The following is a 21,561-nucleotide window of genomic DNA, read 5'->3' as shown; positions in this document are numbered from 1 at the left end:
GTGAAGCTGAGTACATTGCAGGGACATTTGCAGCATGTCAAGCTATATGGCTTGACAATGTGACGAAGGAACTTAACTGTGAATTGAAGAAACCATTGAAACTGAAGATTGCCAATAAATCAGCTATAAAACTGGCCAAGAATCCAATAGCACATGACAGGAGTAAAGACATAGAAACCAGGTTCCACTTCATAAGAGAGCAAGGGACAAAAGGAATGATAGAAGTAGTGAATTGTCCTACCGAAGCTCAACTTGCCGATGGTTTCCCAAAAGCTTTGAAGATTGACAGGTTCACTTGCTTGAGGGAGAAGTTAGGTCTGATTGAATGTTAGGATTACGGATTAAGAGGGGTGTAATAGTTTGATTTTTAATCCATAATCATAATTAGCAAGTTTTTAAGAGTTTAGTTATTTTGTTTGGATATTCTTGTTAGTTAGTTACAAGAGACTTACTCTCTAAGTCATTGTATATATACTTGCTTGTAACTCATTTTTCAATAATGTGAATAACAACTTTTCCCATAACCATTTTCTCTCTTTCATCAATCTATAACAAACTCTAACCACCTTCACCAACTTCATCTCCTTCATTCGAAACCCTAATCCGTGATTGCTTGTGCATGAAGAAACCATAGCTGCGCTAATACAGATGCCCTCCATGTTGATTCCTTGTTTGAATACACCGAACAATATATATTGTATGATGGTGTACACCCAACACAATTCAATTCATAGTCACAGAATTCGTGTACTAGCCTGAGAACCGCGAACCGGGTTCGCACGAACCGGTTCGCGGTACTTTCACGAACCGGTTCGCCAAAATTCGCAAGGGAATTCTTGGAAATACACGTACCAGCGAACCACGCTAAAAAACTTGAACTAATTAAGAGATTGCCTAGGGAAGTGATCCTGCTCTTGAAAAGAGGAAGGAAATAAGCCCTGGTCCCACCAATTAATGGCATGGGAATCTCTTGGTTATTCAATATGAAATGCAATACAAAGCTTCTTTATTTATGACATAGCCTTCCACTCAATATTGTTGTACTAGCCGATGTGGGACAATTTGAACTACTAGTACTCATGCTTTCAAACCTCTATAACTCTAAATTTTTGTAAAGGTTAAATTTTATTATTTTTATTGATGGTATTAATACTTTCATTGTTTATTTTATATTTTTAATTAAATAATTTTGTTATCAATAGTATACTGATTATTAAATTTAAACTTACAACGAACCCAAGCGTACCGACTCTGTATACCCCCTTGCGTACCGAATTCTTTAAGAGTGGCGAACCGCGTACCCGAATTCGTACCACGTACCGAAGCGAATTGCGAACCGTGTGACTATGATTCAATTCATGTGTTCTAAAATAACATCCGTTAATTTGAATGTTATCTGTTTTATATAAAGTATAAACAATATATATTGTATGATCTGCTAGTTTATTGTGTACATGGTCACCGTCATTGAAATTTAGCTCGAATACATCTGTTTTTCTTTTTCCTTTGATGATAAACATGGGATGAATAGTTTCTTCAAATGTGTCCGATTGAACAACAAGTCATAGAGATATTGTAAGGATCTTTTTACGAAACCAGTGGCTGAAAGTAATTGATGCAAAATGACTATAGACTTGGTGATCAAACCACACTCGAATACGTCTTTTTGGCAAGGGAAACTCCTTGTTCCTGCCCTCAGCATGCAAATACTGATAATTAAGAAAATTAAAATTTGTAGAATATTATCAAATCAAATACATGAGAATTAAGAAAATAAGAACCTCAATCAGTAACATGTTCCTACACCAGAAATTCAAGGAAGGGAACTCTTTAGCAGGTTCTTATGTTCATGCAAGAAAGGTCTATGAGACTTTATTTGGAATTACAAAGTCAATTTTTTAGTTTTTAATAATAAAAGTCTTTTTATTATCATGCAAATAAGGTCCGCCTACAAAGTCTATTTTTCTTTTCATTTAATAACATTTAGGTGCCGGCATAATTGACATCTTCTATATAATATATTATGTTTCTGCATGTCCTTTTAGCTTGAAAATATAAAAAATAAAACAGGTTTGTTAATGTCTCTAGTCTTACTGACTCATAATTTCCAAATCTCCTTATTCTGTTTTTTATTAATGTCTCTAGTCTTCGACGTTATCCTTACTCATTTTGTTTTTTTATAGATGGTTGTTAGTTACAATATGTTATAAATTCGGCTATTTGCACTGTAATTAAGTAAATACAACAGTCAATCAACTTACACACAATGTCAATGATGAAACCATTTTCTTTGAAATCGATAATTCAAACCATATTTCTAACGTTTTTGGTGTTAAAAGCAGACCTTGTTTGTTCAAAAGAGGCTGTTAGATGCATTCAAAATGAGAGGCTGGCTCTTCTTCAATTCAAGGCTGGTCTTACTGATCCATATGACATGTTGTCATCTTGGACGACGGCAGATTGCTGCCAATGGTATGGAATTGTTGCAGCAACCTCACTGGTCATGTACTTATGCTCGACCTTCATGGTGATTATCATTATCGTTATGATTATTATTATGATTATGATGGCAATAACTTTTATATCAGCGGTGATATCCACAACTCATTGATGGAGTTGCAACAATTACAATATTTGAACCTCAGCGGAAATAATTTTAGAAAGAATTATATTCCAGGTTTCTTTGGATCTTTAAGAAACCTAAGATACCTTGATCTTTCTAATTGCAATTTTGGAGGAAAAATTCCTATTCCATTGGAGTCACCCTCACATTTGAAATACTTGAATCTTTCGTGGAATTATCTCGATGGTTTGATTCCTCATCAACTTGGAGATCTCTCCAACTTGCAATTTCTTGATCTCAGCAACAATGATTTGGAAGGAAGCATTCCATCTCAACTTGGAAATCTCTCCAACTTGCAGTATTTGGATCTCCTTCGAAATTATTTAGTTGGACAAATACCATCTCAACTTGGAAAACTTACGAACCTACAAGAGCTTTATCTTCAAGAAGTCCGATACGGTGATAGTGCTCTATCAAATCACAACGAGGATAACAGTGGAGGTCAGTGGTTGTCTAATCTTACTTCTTTAACACATCTTCACATGTTGTTTTTATCTAATCTTGACAAATCCAATGGTTGGTTGCAAATGGTTGGTAAGTTACCAAAACTGATAGAACTAAGTTTAAAAGGTTGTGGTCTTACTGATCATAATTTTATCCATCCCTTGCGTCAATCCAAGTTCAACTTTTCCACTTCTCTTTCTATCCTTGATCTCTCTGATAATGGCTTTGCGTCATCATTGATTTTTGAGTGGGTGTCAAACATAAGTTCCAATCTTGTTGAGCTTGACCTTATTGGTAATCAAATGGTGGATCTCCCATCAAATAGTTTTTCTTGTTGTCTTCCAAAATTGAGAGAATTGAGATTATCTTATAACAAGTTCACATCATTCATGATATTTCAGTGGGTGTCAAACATGAGTTCCAATCTTATTGAGCTTCACCTTTCTAACAACCTCTTTGTGGCTCCTCCATCGTATGGTTATGGCACAGTGATGAACTCGCTTCAGGTACTTGACCTATCAAATAATAAATTGAAGGGGATGGCATTTAAATCCTTCATGAATTTATGTGCCTTACGTTCTTTAGATATTAAAGGAAACAATTTCACCGAAGACCTTCAATCAATTATTCACAATTTGTCCGGTGGTTGTGTTAGAAACTCACTTCAAGTGTTAGACCTCAGTTCTAATGGAATCATTGGAACTCTACCCGACCTTTCAATATTCACATCATTGCAAACATTGGATCTTAATTATAATCAGTTGAGTGGAAAGATTCCTGAAGGTAGTAGCTTGCCATTTCAGTTGGAGAATTTGTCCATCGGATCAAACTCTTTAGATGGGGGGATTCCAAAATCATTTTGGATGAATGCATGTAAGTTGAAATCATTGGACTTGTCCAATAACAATTTCAGTGGTGAGCTTGAAGTAATAATCAATCACTTATCTAGATGTGCTAGATATTCACTCCAACAATTAAATCTAAGATTTAATCAAATTAACGGCACACTACCTAATCTCTCAATATTCTCATTTTTGGAAAAATTTGATATTTCTGAAAATAGACTAAACGGGAAGATATTTGAAGATATTCAATTTCCATCTACACTAAGGACACTACAAATGAATTCAAACACTTTAAGTGGTGTGATCTCTGACTTCCATTTTTCTGGTATGTCAAGGTTAAGATATTTATATTTGTCTGACAACCCACTAGCATTGAGATTTACCGAAAATTGGGTCCCGCCTTTTCAACTAGACACTATGGAATTGAGATCGTGCAAACTTGGTCTTACATTTCCTAAATGGATTCAGACACAAAAACACATTCAGAATCTTGATATTTCAAATGCTGGAATTTCAGATAATGTTTCAGAGAGGTTTTGGGCTATACTATCATCACAAGAGTGCAACAGCATCAACATTTCAAACAATCATCTCAAAGGATCAATTCCAAATCTTCAACTCAAAAATCATTGTTCTTTTCTATCTCTTTCATCAAATGAATTTGAAGGGCCCATTCCACCATTTCTAAAAGGTTCTACAGTTATTGATTTGTCCAAAAACAAATTCTCTGATTCTCTTCCATTCCTATGTGCAAATGGTATAGATGCAGTGTTAGGCCAGTTTGACCTTTCGAATAATCAATTATCTGGACAAATTACAGATTGCTGGAGCAATTTCAAGTCATTAGCTTATCTAGATTTGAGCCACAACAATTTTTCCGGGAAGATTCCTACTTCAATGGGGTCACTTGTAAAACTGCAAGCATTACTATTGAGGAACAATAGCTTAACAGGGGAGATCCCTTTCTCCTTAATGAATTGCACACATTTAGTAATGCTTGATATGAGAGACAATAGATTAGAAGGACACATCCCTTATTGGATCGGAAGCGAATTAAAAGAGCTGCAAGTTTTAAGCTTACAAAGGAATCAATTCTTTGGAAGTTTACCATTGGAACTCTGCCATCTACAAAACATTCAACTTTTTGATCTCTCATTAAACAATCTATCTGGACAAATTCCCAAATGCATTAAAAATTTCACTTTAATGACTCAAAAAGCTTATTCACATGGTTTTCCCAATCATTTTTATGTTATAAGCCGAGGATATATGCATTATGGAAAAGAATATGAATTGAATGCATTCTTGACATGGAAAGGAGTAGAACATGTGTTCAACAACAATGGATTGGTTCTTCTAAAAGTCATAGATCTCTCAAACAATCATTTTTCAGAAGAGATTCCATCGGAAGTAGCAGATTTGATTCAATTGGTCTCATTGAATTTATCAAGAAACAACTTCACAGGGAAAATTCCATCAAATATTGGAAATCTAACCTCACTTGACTCTCTTGATTTGTCACGAAATAAGTTGCATGGTTTAATTCCTTCTAGTCTTTCCCAAATAGATCGGATTGGTGTGTTAGATTTGTCACATAATCAATTATCTGGAGAGATTCCAACCAGTACACAACTACAAAGTTTCAATGCCTCATCTTATGAAGATAATCTTGATCTTTGTGGTCCACCACTTGTAAAATTGTGTGTTAAAGGGAAACCACCACATGAACCAAAAGTAGAAGTTCAAGACGATGAAGATTTGTTTCTCAATCGTGGATTTTACATCAGTCTGACATTCGGATTTATTATAGGCTTCTGGGGAGTGTTTGGCTCAATCCTAATCAAGCGTTCTTGGAGACATGCTTACTTCAAGTTCATGAACAATGTAGCGGATAATATTTATGTGAAATGCAGATGGTAGCTCAGAGACAAACTGGTAATAAAACTTTAACTTTAGCTATCTCATGTATACTTACATTTAACTTCAAACAGTCATCATAATATAACATCGCAATATCTAAAAATATATCGTTTTTTACATACGATTTTTATTAGAAGATTCTTAATTTTATGTCTCTACAATTTGTACATAATGTGCTGTTAGTAATTTGGAGGAATTTAACGGATATCTTTTTTTTCCATTAAAATAAACGTATGATTTTACACATTACTTATATCTATCTATCTTTCTGATAGTGTAAGCCATATACGTTCTAAAGTTATCTATCTAAAATTGTGTTGGCTAATGATCTTGTGTTTTAACTTTAATTTTATTTTTAATATTTATATTTTAAGCTTTTAACACTTAAACTGACAGGGTTGCAGAATATCATGCATCTTCACTAAAGATTACTCGGTGGTGCATTGGTGGTGGATCAGATTAAGGTGCTCAGGCTTGAAAATTATTTGCATTGTAACTCTAGGAATATGATGTCTCCTCGCCCCAAATATGTCTCAAAAACACACGATTTGTCTCGACTACACAGTCCATATGTGCGAAAGACATGCCGTTGTACAATTACTGGAATGTGTAATCTGGACAAATTGAGTGTTTTGAGAGATGTTGAAGGTGAGGAGAAACTATTCTCTAGGAAATAGAATGGTGGGCTGTCTCTTTGTAATATATTATATGGTTATGTTATTTATCTGTTATGTATTAGTATCGTGTTGAATTGAGTTGTAACTTGCAATACCTCTAGTATTCTCTGTAATTTATTTATGCAATAAACATTGGTGAAGTATTCTGTAAGTAAAAAGTACATGTGCCATTTTCCCATGCATTCTACTCACAAGTTAACTGTCGAACCAAGTGAGCTGGTCTTTGAAGTAATTGCTTCTGGGAGCTGAAATTTACATATATATAGTCATGCATCATCAACAGTGATAAATGTGAAATTGTTTATGACTAGGAACTTGTCTGTGTTTTTGAAAATGGTTCAGTGGCTTAGACTTATCATAGGACTAGCCTTGGTTTAAAACTAGAGACAACTCCTCTGAGTACAATATTTGATTCTGGTCAGGACTAACCTTTTGTTTTTCCAATCATAGGCCATTGACAGGAAAGTACTTATAATCAGTGATAATCAAATTAATATCATAAGCCATTTATCATTTCAAAGTTTCATATAATTATTGTTGGAATGTGGACTTGAATAGTCAAGGTATAAACTTTCCACATAATAGACAAACCAAAACGTCGGCATGAAATAGGCATCAATTCTGAGCACAACAAGTTCCGAATTTTGGTGGTAAAGGAGGGTGTAATGTTTCTCAATGAGAAAGTCACCATATTTTTTATGTATTTTAAAACAGAGAAAATGGAAGATAAGACAGGTCAGAGAGAGTGATATAGGGTGCGTTTGTTTAAGATTTTTTAAGAAAAAAAATCTATTTTTTGTGTAAAAAAAATAACTTTTGTCATTTTTAAGTGTTTGTTTAGGATTTTTAGAAAAATCATTTTATAAAAAAAAACTATTTTGACTCTAAAATGAAAAGCTATTAGGAGTGCGTTTGTTTTAGCTTTAAAAAAATATAGATTTTCTGTTACAAGAATCTAGAGATTTTTTTTTATAGATTTTTAAAAAAATCTAAAGCTACTTGTGTTTGTCAACAAAAAAAAGAAAAAAAGATTTTTAACTAGTTCATGTGTTACCTCTTTGTTTTTGAAAAAATGGATTTTGAAAAATGCTAATCCTTGATTTCATTTGTTGTCACTCTAAAATTTCACCATTTTTCACCCACAAACAATCATGAATGTTCAATCAATCTCTACAGAAGATTGAAGAGTGAATCAAAACATTTTTCATCCATGCTCGATTGCATATAAGTAAGTGAATTTCTTCTTCTTTTTCAATGATGATATAGTTTCATTTTTTTTTGCTGTTCAACACTGATAAAGGAAGTTGGAACGAAATCGAAAACCCAAAAGCAGCAAGATATCGATTGGAAGAAAATCGAAAAAAAATGGAAAAAGAACAAAACATGAAGAAAGGTAGAAGAAGTGGGAGTCGAAGGAGGTAACATGAGAATATAGGATGCACGCTTGATAATTTTTACTATCAGGTTGCTAACCCACCAAAAACTAAGGATTAAAATAACAAATGATGGGTAGGATAGGATTAAAGATGGGTTTAAGTTATCCTTTCATGTTGGTGCACCAAGCAGCAAATTGATTCAGGATATGATAGTTTTATCATATCCTGTCTTCCTATCATGTGCGCCAAACGGGCCCTTAGAGTTTAGATGAGTTGTGTTTCGAGACTAACTAAGGTTATAACATGTATCAAGATTAAAATAACGCTTACGAATCATTTAGGCTATGTTTGGATTGATGGAATGTGATAGAGTGAAATGGAATGGAGTGGGATGGAGTCATATCCCATTGTTTGGATTTGTAAAATTTTAATGGAGTGAAATGGAACATGATGAAATCCATTCCATCCCATCATTCCACCACTTCTTCTTATTTTTCATTCCATCCAGTTTGGGAGGTAAGCAATGGAATGGACTTTCTTAGTTAAATAATTACCATTTCATCCCTATTTTTTATTCCATCACTTTCCATACCACCTTCTCCTTTTTTTCTGCCATTTATTTTTATGTGTACCAACTGCTCTATTCTTCTCTTTCAAAAAAATAAAAATAAAATTGCTCTCTTCTTCATGTTTCTCTTTCTCTCTCTTTCTCTGTTTATCTTTCTTCTACAGAACGTTTGATGATACAAAGACAACACAACATAGAACAAAAATTTAACGCATCGGTTTTTTTTTTAAACATAGAAACATCGTGAGTTTATTGTACCATAGGTACTGGCTCATGGGAGGATAATCTTTAAGTTTCTTGTCATTAATTTTGTTGAGCTAGTCAATAATATGACATTGGTGAACCTAGCAGTTTTAACTATATTGGTTTTAATCCTTCAAAAAAAACTATATTGGTTTTAATTTCTCTCAAAAAAAAAATATATTGGTTTTAATGCGTATTTTTCTTCGTTCTGTTCAAAAAAATAATTTATATTTTTCTTCACAAACACAGCACAAAAGATAATCTATGTCCAGTTAATAATGATGTGAAGAGTGCCAAAATGAAATGATATATTAAGCTAAAAAAAGAAAAATTAAATAACCTTATGTTTTACGTTTATATATAGAATTTTTATTAAATACATAAAAAAGTCTTGAATTAATATTATTCTCTGAACAACAATAATATTATTTTATTGAAATATGATGAGTTTTATTTTCAAAATAATATTGTTTTTAGATAAGGGTAAAATGGTAAAAAAAAGTTATAATTCATTCCATTCCGTCGATTTACCAAACAATGGAGTGGAAATTTTACTCCATTCCACTATAAAATATCCAAACAATGGAAGAGTAACTTTATACCATTTCGTTCCGTTCCATTCAATTCTGTTGTGTTTCATCAATCCAAATAGAGCCTCTTGTGGAAGTAACATGTTGTTCTTACTTGGTCTCAAAATATAAATTTTCATAATTGAATAACACGATAACATACAAGATAACCCAAATACCAAAATAAAAATATTGTAAGGTCACAAACAACCCAAACAATAGACGTAACCATAATAACTTCCATTTCTCCAATCCCAACCATAACCACCTTCTTCATCTCATTCAAATATTTCAAAAACTTCGTTAAACCCAAACAAAACCCTATAAAATGCGACTCCTCATTTCATCAACAACAACACCTTCTCTCTCATTTCCCTCTTTTTTCATCCCAACTAACTTCTCCATCTCCAATTCCTCTAACCGTCTTCGCCGCCGTCGTCGTTGCTATTCCGTCAAATGCACCACCACCGCATCCCTCTCCGGTAACGATGACTCGTTTACGGCAAAGTCAGGGTACTTATTCGACCTAAGCGCGTCGGAAGCTGAAACGTTAGAAGATTACAGTATATCGAAGATTGCGACTATTTATTATAGAAAACCGATTGTTGTTGCGAGGAGATTGGTTCAAACTGGAATCGCGTTTGGGAAGTGGTTTGGATTGAGGTTTCTTGATAAGCGTTTTGATCGAGCGGATGAGATGTTTGAGGTAGTGAAACTCTTCGTATTTCTTTGATTTTTCGATTTTTCTGGTGGAATTTGATTTCAGCGTCTTTTTTAGTGAATTTCAGCTTATATTAACTTAATAAAAAAGCTTATGACATGTTCATAAGCTGTTTTCAGCTTATTTTCATAAGCTCGTCATGATAGCTTGAGATGTTTCAGGTATTGGAGCTTTTGTTCTTTCGTTGATTCTTGAGTTTTGTGGTGGAGTTTGACTTCAGCGTCTTTTTCGTTGAACTTATCTACTGACAGGGCCGGCCCATAGCCCGTCGAGGCTGGGCTACGGCACCGGGCCTCCAATTTTTTGGGGCCCAAATTTTTTTTTTTAAAAATATTCAAGACACTAAATAATGGTTATATATGTATTAAAAGCAAATTATATCAATCTGCTAAGCGTGCTTTTGTGGCGCGGGTAACTTTTGGTGAATGAGAGGTCATGTGTTCAAGTCCCACCAAAGTGTAATTTTTAATTTTTTTTTTCAATGACTTGTGTAATTCTTTTTTCGGGCCCATAATTTTTTTTTTTTTTTGCATCCCTTATAAAACTAAAACGGGGCCTATGAATTTGTTAAGACGGCCCTGTCTACTGACATAAACACTTGTGGTATTAGCTAATGTTCATAAACTGTTTTGAGCATAATTCATAAGCTTTTCAGGATAGCTTATGAAAAAAGCTTATATATTATACAAAAACCTTTTGATTTGATTTTATCTTTATGTTGTAGAAATAGCTTATTTGTAAGCACTTATCAATAGGCTACAAGATAAGGTTTTTATCTATATAGTGACTGACTTTGATGCACTTTTTTATGATCTTTTGATATGTCAGTTTGAGGTAGAGGTATAGAATCTCTTCTTGTTTTCTGCTACTCTAGTTTTTTGTTGAATTTAATAGCTTTTTCATTTAATTTAGTGTGTGTTTGAATCGACTTATTTCAACTTTTCTACTAACATAAGCACTTGTGAGTTGTGACACTGTTTGTGATAACATAGGAAAACAACTAGAAACAACTCATGACATGTTCGATAAACTGTTTTCCGCTTATTTTTCATAATCTCTTTAAGATAGCTTTTGTAAACAACTTGCAGATTTTACTAAAACAGATTGACTTTGTGGTATAGAAAATAACCTATTCATAAGCATTTTTATGATTAGAGCTTAAACTATAAGCTGCAAATTAAGCTGTTTATCTAAACAACTATTTGGATTCACTTATTTGAGTTTATCTAGTGGCATAAGTTTTGTGAGACGGTTTGGGAGAACTTATGCAAACAGCTTCTGACATTGCTCACAAGCTATTTTCAGTTTATTTTCATAATTTCTCCAAGATGACTTATGAAAACAACTTATAGCTTATATGAAAGTAAATTAACTTTATTTGATATAGAAATAGATTATATAAAAGTGTTTTTCTATAAGCTGGATATAAGCTGTTTATCCAAACATTGGGAGAACTTAAGAAACAAACTTATGACATGTTCATCAGCTCTTTAGGATAGCTTATGAAAACAACTTACAGATTATACGGAAATAAGAATTTTTTAGGCATTTGATGGAAATGATTTGTTTCTGTTAGCATGGAGAGGATTTACAGAAAGCAGTGATTTGTTAGTATTAGAGTGCAGAGCCTTCAAACATTTAATTTTCCGTTTGCAATGAAAAGAACTGATTCACTCACCTTTTTACTGTTCGGTTTTGCAGGTTAGAGCTGCAGAGCTAAGGAAGATATTGGTGGAACTTGGTCCGGTATGTCACGCTGGTTATTTTATAATTGTTGGAACTCTATTTTTTAATGTACTCTATCCTCAAACTAGGTGTTATTTTATATCTTAGGATTGAGTTATGGTAATTGATAGGGTCATTGATGTTATTCCATCTCAGATATGTCACAGACTGTATTGATAATTTTTTTAATATAATGTTAACTTTGTTGCCAAAATTTTAAATATGTCATGTGAATTTGTAACATTTAACTGGGAGCCAAAATTTCAGAAATCCCTTTTGAATTTTAAGTAGCAAACAAGCTTAAAATTTTTCACTCGCAGCATTGAAGGGATACCAAATTGAACCTCACCATAGCTCCTTCCCTGCAAATTTCCCTTTTAGGTTCATGTAACTTTTGTACGAGTTATTTTCACTATCCTTGTTTGGTTTAGTGAGGATTTTGACGTTGAAAATTCAAGTGTCTTTAATATTACTAAGAACATTATAGATACTGGATTGTGTATATAATAGTTTAGTTTCTTAGTGGTTTTTTTTATATCATCATGCCCGCAAACTAAAATATATTTTTTTCATTACTGATGCATACAACTTTATTGCAGGCATATATCAAAATTGCTCAGGCTATATCGTCTCGCTCCGTAAGTTTTGATTTATTTGTAACAATATTTAAATGTTATCTCTATTTCTTTTCTTTGTTTTTGGTTATTTGTGATTCTTCCTGTATGGTTTTCATTTCATCATATGTCAGCGCTTCCGTAGGAACCCCATTCTGAGATATCAGACACTGAATCTAATTCCATTTGATAAAAACCCAAGTTATGAAGAGGGAAGAACCAATCTACTGAAGTACCATGTTTTTTATTACAAATGTTAGTCTAGTTAGTATTGTTCTGGCGGTAGCGATCGAACCCCGAACCTACTTACTCCTTCACCCCAACCATCTAACCAACCTCACCAAGCGTCTCACATACTACTTCATGTGCCTATCATTATCAGTTTTCCTTTGGAGCACACTTTAAGAAGGGGAACAAGCGAAAAACAAGCTGAAAGTTAATTTTAAGCATTTAGAGTTCGACTGCCATATTTCCAAATATTTGTATTTCAAATCTTCTACATCTTGAATCAAATGTCCTAAATAAATATACCTAAAAGTATTTGTAATTTTTTTTATCTGATCTGGTAGTTAATTGAATCTGGATGATATTAGGGTTTGTTATTCGTTCAGTATTTCCTTTGTCATTTATTTGAATATGAAATTCCAAATCTTTAATTGAGTTTTAAATGTTCATATGCTGTTAAGGGCTAGCAGGTGGTTTGGCATGCCTTTACATGTTATGCTCAAATGTAACTTCATACGAATTTTCTGTTCAGATCATGTCAATTTAATTTTCGGTCACTAATTTAAGTAAGATATACAATTCCAATTTTATTTTTTTGTAGGATTTGATACCACCATCGTATCTAAATGAGCTCTCACAGCTGCAAGATCGAATAAGTCCATTTTCCACAGAAGTTGCTTTCAACATGATTGAACAAGAACTTGGTTTGTCCTTGGCTGAAATTTTCTCAGAGATTTCACCTGAGCCTGTTGCTGCTGCTTCTCTTGGGCAGGTTCATACTTTTGGCCTTATTGGTGTATTTTTCTAGCTGATGTTTGCTGAGTTTTGAGATGTCATGTATGTATCTTCAATTTTAAATTTTATTAATTGAAATTAGAACTTTTGTCTCTGAATCATAGGTTTATCAAGCCAGGCTTCGCAGAACAGGACAGGTTGTTGCTGTTAAAGTACAAAGACCAGGTGTTCAAGCTGCAATTTCCCTTGACATTTTGATCTTGCGTTTTATGGCTGGGCTGGCTAGGAGAGCAGGAAAATTGAATACTGATCTTCAGGTAATGTTGCAGCTTGCAATGTGAATAAGATTGCTTTTAGAATTCAGGGTATGTTAACAGCAAAATGGTTATCATTGCTGTTGAAGTTAGGGATTTTTGGATAAAAGGAGATTAGCTATTATATATTCACATATAATGTCAAATATATTATAGTTTCTTATATTCTAATAGTTGCCACCGAAGGGGGAACCTTGGCGCAACGGTAAAGTTGTTGTCATGTGACTGAAAGGTCACGGGCTCAAGTCCTGAAAACAACCTCTTGTGTAAAAAACAGGGTAAGGCTGCATACAATTCACCAAATGGTGGGACCCTTTCCCGAACCCTGGGTATCACCCCCCGTTTTTTTCCTTTCTAATAGTTGTACCAATGTTTTTCAACTGGATGACTAGTTGATGTTAAGTTTAAGCTTACAGAAATTAGGGGGCCTAATTCATAGGATTTAATTTGTATGCATTGTCAGTGTGTATCTTTTTTTACACATGCATTCAACTATATTCCATCGTATAGGTATTTTCGTTGTGTAAAATAATGTATCAGTATCTATTATTAACATCATGTAGATATTTGTGAAGATGTTTTAGGAACTGAAATAACAAAGTGACAATTGTGTGATTTAATTGTCTTAGAAATTGTGGTTGGGCCTAGATACATGTGTATGTTATTTTTTTACTTTGTTGGTGCATAACAATCAATCTCTAATTTGTATTGCCTATCTCATCAACACTCATGCCATATCCATTAATCTTTATATCTATCTGTATATACGTATGCATGTGTATTTATGTGCTACAGTTCCATATCACATCACTTTGTTGAGTGTGTTCTTTTATTTATGCAGGCAGTTGTCGATGAGTGGGCATCAAGCCTTTTTCGGGTATGCATTGGTTTTCTTGTATTTTCATCAAAATTATGTTCTAGTGTTTACATGATTAATTGGTGTAGTTATTATGATTCTTCTGCACCCCAATCTAATTTATCGAAAAATAAAGTGAATGTATGGGGTGATAGTATGTGGGATCATGGTCTTCTTGTTTTCTGGGTATGCATTGATTTTTTATTTATTTATTACCGTAACTATTCATATTGTATGTTTGGTTTCATGGCTCAGTAATATGCAAACTCAGAAGTACTAGTCAAGGACAAGGATATTAAAAAGCTTTAGAAATAAATGCTCACATTGAATTCTTTATATTTTATTTTTAGGTATTCTTACAGTTTAGTGAAAAAGAATGATGGGATTTTTTATTTTGATCTGGAATCAGGGAATAACTTCTTGTGTCTGGATCAGAAATTTATGGAATGAATTAGTTGTGCTTCTGTCAGGATTGAAGTCCATTTTTTTTTGCAATTACAATTGTATTTTTATTTGATTAGGAGTCATAGTACAACATTTTATTGACATCCCATTCTTATATTATTGTTCTTTTTTTCATTAAAATTTACCATTGATGCAAATTAGTCTGTTAATTGATTCAGAAATGACCGAATCAGTTTTACTCAGAAAATCTCTCCCCCTCTCTCTCCTCTCTTTTTCTTCACCAGTTTCTTGCTTCTACACTACTGAACACTCAAAAAAAAATTATTTCTTTTTGAGATTATAAGATTCAACAAATTAGTTTTATATATAATCATTCAGCATTAAAAATCTTAGAAACTGAAATTGAATACAGGCTTGAATGCAGGAGATGGACTACAATAATGAAGCAAGCAATGGTATCAAGTTCAGGTAAGTGCATGCTATTAAGGTTTTGAATTTGAAGTTCTGTCCTTGAAAGGTTGAACCTGTTTTCAAAGTTGTACCACGTATGGTCTGAAAGTGGATTTACTTGTAGTTACTTGTACATCCCTGCTCTCTGATCCTTTAGAAATGTTATAACATCATACTACCTCCATGCCTCGTTATAGGACCTCATTGATTAAATCACAATACTTAATAAATTTGGTAGTATTAAATTTGTTAACAATTTTTCTTGTTTTCCCAAATTTATCCTTTAGGAGAGAGAATTGATTTATATTTCGGTCAGTGTTGATTGCTAGTTACAGAAAAGGATGTCCACTAGTTATAGATATTTTGGATACAGAAATAATAAATACATTTGAAAATGTGAAAGAGGTCCTATAAAAAGAGGCTAGAAAAATTCTCAAGAGTCTTATATTTATGGACAAAGGTAGTAATTCATAAAAACCCATAACTAGAGATTCAGATTTGATGTATCATGCTGTCATTTAGTAAGAAACAAGAAATGCTAATTTGTTGGGAATGCATTATTATTCGTTATCTGTGGACAGGAACTTATATGGTTCTATACAAGATGTGGTGGTTCCTTTGATGTACACAGAGTACACAACTCGCAAGGTCCTTGTCATGGAATGGATTGAGGTATTATACCATTTACCGTTTGATTACTGTATTTTTGCAATTATGGTTCAATGTCCACATAGATTCAATACCCTAGATAAATTCACTGTTCATCCCAGTGGCAATACATGAGATGGACGGCCCTGTAATTATTAGAAAATATCACAAATATCCTCCTGTAATGTTGTGAGCTAGAACATACGTTACTTACCTAGAGAAACAACTGTGTAATATATCCCCAGAAATAATCTTCCAAATTGATACGGCGTGCCTTTTTGGGTCTATATCCTACATTCCATTATATCTTACATTTTCTTTTTGTTGCCTGTTAAAAATTATGCTCTCTGCTGACACAAGTTTACTATTCCTATTGTAGGGCAGAAAGTTGTCAGAAGTAAAGGATCTTTACCTGATTGAGGTCATCTTTGAAATTATTTGCAAACAATTTTGAACAGAACAATTCTTAGTTTTTGCATAATGGTGCCTGCTCTTATTTTGTTTATTTTCTGATAATGACTAGGTAGGAGTTTACTGCTCATTCAATCAACTTCTTGAGTGTGGGTTCTATCATGCAGACCCACACCCTGGAAATCTTCTTAGGACATCTGATGGCAAATTAGCTTATTTAGGTAATTGAAGAATTAAAATTTGTTATTCCAAATCCCCGATGTTTGCGAATTCGTATTTTATCTTATTATCCTTGGCATTTATTCTTTTGGCTTTGTATTTGATGTTTTCATATATTTGACTTGTTTTGAGGATTTATTGATTGAGATTAAGTTTTTTTTTTTTATTTTTTTTTTAGGTGAAAGATTGAGATTAAGTTAAACTCTAGCTATAGTTTATCATTTCTTGATATGTGGTACTTGATAGCATTAAAACAGATGATTATTCACAATTTTTGATGCTTCACAATTACATTTCGCATGACTTAAATAAGTAATATTATGCATTGCTCTAGTTTGGACACAAATGAACAGTGCATTGGTTGTGTCCCAGTGTTTTGAAGTTTTCTTTTTATCTGGTAATGGTTTGGGTAAGGGGCTAAGATTTTGTTGCGAATTACACAATTTATGCATTTGTTTGGTGCAAACAGTTGGAGTGGAATGCTCACATTATGAAATAGGATTTTGTGTATGACATCTCTAGACAGCCTAATTTATGTTTGGTTTGTTCTATATTAGTTTATTTACTTTTATGTGTCTGTCTAAACTCTAGAAGATATATCTAAGGAGGTAAAGAAATCAATAAAATATACATACTTTTCTAAAACAATTCCCCCTACGTTTTGGCCAGATTTTGGCATGACAGGTGAATTCAAACAAGAATTGCGTGATGGATTCATTGAAGCTTGTTTACATCTTGTAAATCGTGATTTTGGTGCATTGACTACGGACTTTGTCACTCTTGGGTATTTATGTTTATTTTTGGTCCATTTTAAGTTATCAAATTTAACATTTTCGATGCTATAAGGTTTGTCTGCTTTTTAATTTATCAGGCTTCTTCCACCAACTGCAGAGAAAGAGGCTGTTACAAAGGCTCTGACAGGTTATTACGTTATTGTGTTTAGGTGAATTCTAAAATACTGTTTTTGGTATACATGCTCCAATTTTATAGTTACAACTATATGCTGCAGTTAGCAGTCCTCCGTTCTTGAGGTTTATTTGTTAATTCTCTCGCTTGCATTGAACTTTGTAGGTGTCTTCCAAAATGCTGTTTCCAAAGGAGTTCGTAATATCAGCTTTGGAGACCTTCTGGGAGACTTAGGAACAACCATGTAAGCTCTTCGCTGATACATTAAATATATAATGGTAGAACCTACAAAATATTTGAAAGTTCTTTCTGTTTGGTAATGAAAAAAGCTGTATGTGAAATACAACATGGTCTATAGTTTATCCTACATAGCAATCCAACCTCTTTATTAGGGAAAGTAATTCTGGAAATAGCCATGGGCAGGCTTATTGCTTATTTATTATATTCATATATTGACAACAGATGAGTATGTATAATCTTTTTCTCTTATTTTTTTAGGTATAAATTCAAGTTTAGGATACCTTCATACTTCTCACTTGTTATCCGAAGGTAAAGCTTTCCATACAAGGCTTAATTTAATGTCTCTTATTTTATAAAATGCTAAACAGAATATTCTGTCTGTAGCCTTGCTGTACTGGAAGGAATTGCAATTGGCTTTAACCCAGACTACAAAGTCTTGGGTAGTACTTACCCATGGATTGCCAGAAAAGTGCTTACTGACAGCTCCCCTCAGCTTAGATCTTCTTTGGAGAATCTTCTTTATAAGGTAAACATAGGAAACCCTGTATTGAAATCCTTACCAGTGCATGAAATCTTGATTCTTGTAGCCATATATCTTTTCTTTCTAATTTTCCTCATTGTCAAATCTAATTATCTTGTAACATTTTTCAAATATTGTCTTAATTTTGACGACATACCTCTTTTGTTAGGATGGTGTTTTCGATATAGACCGACTTGAGTCTTTGCTGACAGAGGTAAAATTTTATAATTTTCTTTCTCTTCGTTTTACTTAATTTTTTCCCCCTATTCTTTCTTTTGTCTTTTAACTATTTAAAAAAGAAATCAATAATTTATCAACATACTATGAGTTCTCATCCTCAGACTCGATTTTCATCCTCAGACTGGTTTATGTCAATGGTATTTTCTAGTAATCTGCTAAAGAATTCCCAATTGTAAAGCCACCTTCTGTTTGAAATGAGCAATTTAAGCTTCATTGGAATGCTTTAATTTACTTTGTACAATATAGCATTAATTAATCTTTTTTATTTCCTTGGCTATCTTCTTTAAAACCTGTCCTAATAAGGTTTCATGACAGTCTCTCCGTGCCAAAACAGATAAGACCTTAGTAAAGATACCATCTGAAGGCGCAGATTCGAAAATGGTTATGAAGGAAATCCTTTCTTTTACACTAACAGAAAAGGTACATATTGTTCGCCATTAACAATTTAGATGCTTTTTTGCAATTGCATTTAACTTCTTTCTAACACGCCTTTCATGATAATTGTTGCAGGGTGGATTTGTGAGGAAAATAATTGTTCAAGAATTTGCCAAGGTATTTATTTTAATATCTTTTTTTTTTTTTTATAAGATATTAGTTTAACGTTTTCACCTTCATTAGATCCTTCTTTCTTCATTTCTAGTTTTCACCCCTCTGAGTGTTAAAATTTGCTTTCAATCCAAATGTAGGGTTTAGATGCACTTGGGCTTGCTTCCTTGGAAACAGCTGCTGCAAGAGTTCCTTTCAGTAATTTCTTCTTTTCACCTTTAATGACCGAAGAAGATATAGTCAATTTAAGGACCTTCCAACGCCTTATGCTATTGCTATCAGGGGCCAGAAGAAAAGAAGACTTCAATATTGTAAGTTTTGTAGTTTACACAAAAACCATATCTCTGCATTGTTATATTTTTTTGTCATTATTGATTGATTTTTCTATTAGGGCCCGGAAATATGGTACTTACATGATTACTGTGCTTGTGAATATATATTATACAGAAACTAACTTTTACCCAAAACAAGGGAAAAATCCTAAAACTGTTTCAAATTAAAATTTTGAACACACTCTTCCACTATAATCATAATGTAAACTTCTAAAGCTTCTAGGAAAGGCAGTAAAAACTTCAGGGAAGTCATGTTTTCATTGATGAATCAGTTTCCACAGACTACATTGCTACACTGCATAGGTGCTACGCAAAACCCCATTGCAATGTGTTTATGAGTATCAGCTGTAGTAATCTAATAGTGGCTGCTACAGTGAGAGACAGATATGAAACATGAAACGATAATTGGATTTATTATTTAACTTGTTTATGACTAATTGCAAGTACCTTCCGTCAATGTCATAGGGAGAGACAAAGGCTAGTCCCGACCAGAATCAAATACTGTACTCGGAGGAGCTGTCGCTAGTTTTAAATCAATTTGACTCCATTCAAGACATTCTTCCTGTTCTTTCCGTCATTCCTGAGGTAAATCTAAGCATTTGTCTATTATTTAAGATATGTAACCACTAACACTGACAAAACAACCAAGTCATAAGCAATTTCACATCTGGACATTCTTTATTACAGCTGATGCATGACTATATATGTAAATTTCAGCTCCCACCGGAATCCCAGCAGCAATTATTTCAATTGCCAGCTAACTTGGTTCAACAGTTAATATCCCGCGCTGCTGCGAGAACTATCAAAAGGGTGTTTTTGTGATATGGATGTACTGGAGCAGTTGAAATAATTTTTTTTGCTTCTCACTAAGGTGATTGCAAAACATTTGAGGAATTGTGACTTGAATTTGCATAGTATATGTCACAATGATAGATTTGGCAAAAAATTCTGTCTTCAATTCCATCTTTTCTTAAGTTAATATAAGTGTAAGTCTTTGTACCTTTGCTTTTTCTGTTGGTTTTCATATGATGATTAGGATTCTCTATATATTTCTTGCTTCTACCAAAAAGTAATAAAGAATGGAAATCATCCCCAGTAAAGTAATGTAATTTATGGTTACTATATTTTACTTTTGTATGCGATGCTATTATGAAGATTTGAAAAAATGCCACAATGATAGGGTTTTGTGCAGCCCCTAGGTTTTTGCATATCTTCTGTTGTGGCGGGCAGGGCTTTGCTCGCCGTTTGTCTATTGAGATTCCTGGCCACCTCCTGTCCTTCTTTTCCCTCGTGTATCGCTTCCATTACACGACGCCTAATCAAACTCCGTAGAAAAAGTTCTTCACACAAGCATTGAGTAAGAAAATTACTCTTTATCCACCTAGTATTTGCTCATAGGCACCTCGAACAACCGGAAATGCCGCGAACAGTAGATAATTACCGTCAAAACGGGAGTTCACTACCGTTCACTTCTGAGTGGTAATGAACTACCATTCAATGACCCGCATCTCATTTTCCCATTTTCTTATGAACGGCAACAAAGGGAGGCTTGAGGGAGTAGCCATGATTCATGAAGCCAACGATGTTATTTTTTGATATTGCTTATCTTTCCAGCACTAAAAGATATCATTTGGTGGCATGTTTATGGAAACCCATGACACAATCATGACTGTATCTTCGTTCTTTTTTTATTTTTTTAAGTACGGTTAAGTTGCAATACAATAATACACTAGTTAACTGCAGCATCTTTGCAATCTCATACATACTGATGCTGTCAAGTGCAATATCTGTTATTGCTTCGTGGATGGCTACTATCATCATTTCATGGACAGCTGCTATCTTTACAGGAAGATTATGAATTGAAGAAAAGGAGATGTGGTTAATTTCTGTTCAGAAGCAAATGGTAGTTAGCTCCTGTTCAGAAGCAAACAGTAATTAGCTACCGTTGAGGGCATTTTCGATAGTTCAAGGTGCCTATGAGCAAATACTAAGTGCCTAAAGAACAATTTTCATTGAGTAATGCATGTGACATACCATATAGCCAATTACCTCGGCCATGTATGGAATGAGATGAGATACCCATCAAATTCTTTGAGGAAGAATATCAGGCCAGTCTTGAGAGGTTGCCAGAACTATCTTCATTGTTCAAAGATGGAAGAGAGGAAGAAGATGGAAGAAACGTGAGTTTT

At 33.6% G+C, this 21,561-nt stretch overlaps 2 protein-coding genes across 4 annotated transcripts; both read left to right on the top strand.

The window, feature by feature from the left end:
- Positions 1-2,237: 2,237 nt before the first annotated feature.
- On the top strand, positions 2,238-7,540 carry LOC146914550 (receptor-like protein EIX2). Its single transcript, XM_085717394.1, has 2 exons — positions 2,238-5,847; positions 6,229-7,540. The coding sequence occupies exon 1, from the start codon at positions 2,470-2,472 to the stop codon at positions 5,830-5,832; it is 3,363 nt and encodes a 1,120-aa protein (XP_085573520.1). The 5' UTR covers positions 2,238-2,469; the 3' UTR covers positions 5,833-5,847; positions 6,229-7,540.
- A 1,981-nt stretch (positions 7,541-9,521) lies between these two features.
- Positions 9,522-20,496, top strand: LOC146914549 (Protein kinase superfamily protein). Of its 3 annotated transcripts, none has more exons than XM_085717392.1 (21): positions 9,522-9,971; positions 11,688-11,732; positions 12,311-12,349; positions 13,152-13,322; positions 13,450-13,602; positions 14,441-14,476; positions 15,285-15,328; positions 15,892-15,982; positions 16,338-16,379; positions 16,482-16,590; positions 17,258-17,372; positions 17,460-17,509; positions 17,660-17,738; positions 17,993-18,043; positions 18,119-18,260; positions 18,424-18,468; positions 18,810-18,914; positions 19,005-19,046; positions 19,181-19,351; positions 19,838-19,957; positions 20,090-20,496. In XM_085717392.1, the coding sequence occupies exons 1-21, from the start codon at positions 9,594-9,596 to the stop codon at positions 20,192-20,194; spliced, it is 2,133 nt and encodes a 710-aa protein (XP_085573518.1). In that variant the 5' UTR covers positions 9,522-9,593; the 3' UTR covers positions 20,195-20,496. The 3 variants fall into 3 exon arrangements, with proteins under 3 accessions (XP_085573518.1, XP_085573517.1, XP_085573519.1); XM_085717391.1 differs by having other exon boundaries at positions 20,060-20,496; XM_085717393.1 differs by lacking the exon at positions 9,522-9,971 and adding an exon at positions 10,082-10,147 and having other exon boundaries at positions 20,060-20,496.
- The last annotated feature ends 1,065 nt before the right edge of the window (positions 20,497-21,561 follow it).

Source organism: Medicago sativa, chromosome 6 (genome assembly GCF_051527215.1).
Source record: "Medicago sativa cultivar Bolivia chromosome 6, Bolivia_mono, whole genome shotgun sequence".
Classification (NCBI taxonomy): domain Eukaryota; kingdom Viridiplantae; phylum Streptophyta; class Magnoliopsida; order Fabales; family Fabaceae; genus Medicago; species Medicago sativa.
This window is presented reverse-complemented; position numbering and strand designations above follow the sequence as displayed.

Coding starts and splice junctions, on each gene's coding strand:
- LOC146914550 (XM_085717394.1), top strand. CDS start 2,470: ATGGTATGGAATTGTTGCAGCAACCTCACTGGTCATGTACTTATGCTC.
- LOC146914549 (XM_085717391.1), top strand. CDS start 9,594: ATGCGACTCCTCATTTCATCAACAACAACACCTTCTCTCTCATTTCCC. Junction 9,972..11,687: donor GAGCGGATGAGATGTTTGAG/GTAGTGAAACTC, acceptor TCGGTTTTGCAG/GTTAGAGCTGCAGAGCTAAG. Junction 19,352..19,837: donor GAAAAGAAGACTTCAATATT/GTAAGTTTTGTA, acceptor TCAATGTCATAG/GGAGAGACAAAGGCTAGTCC.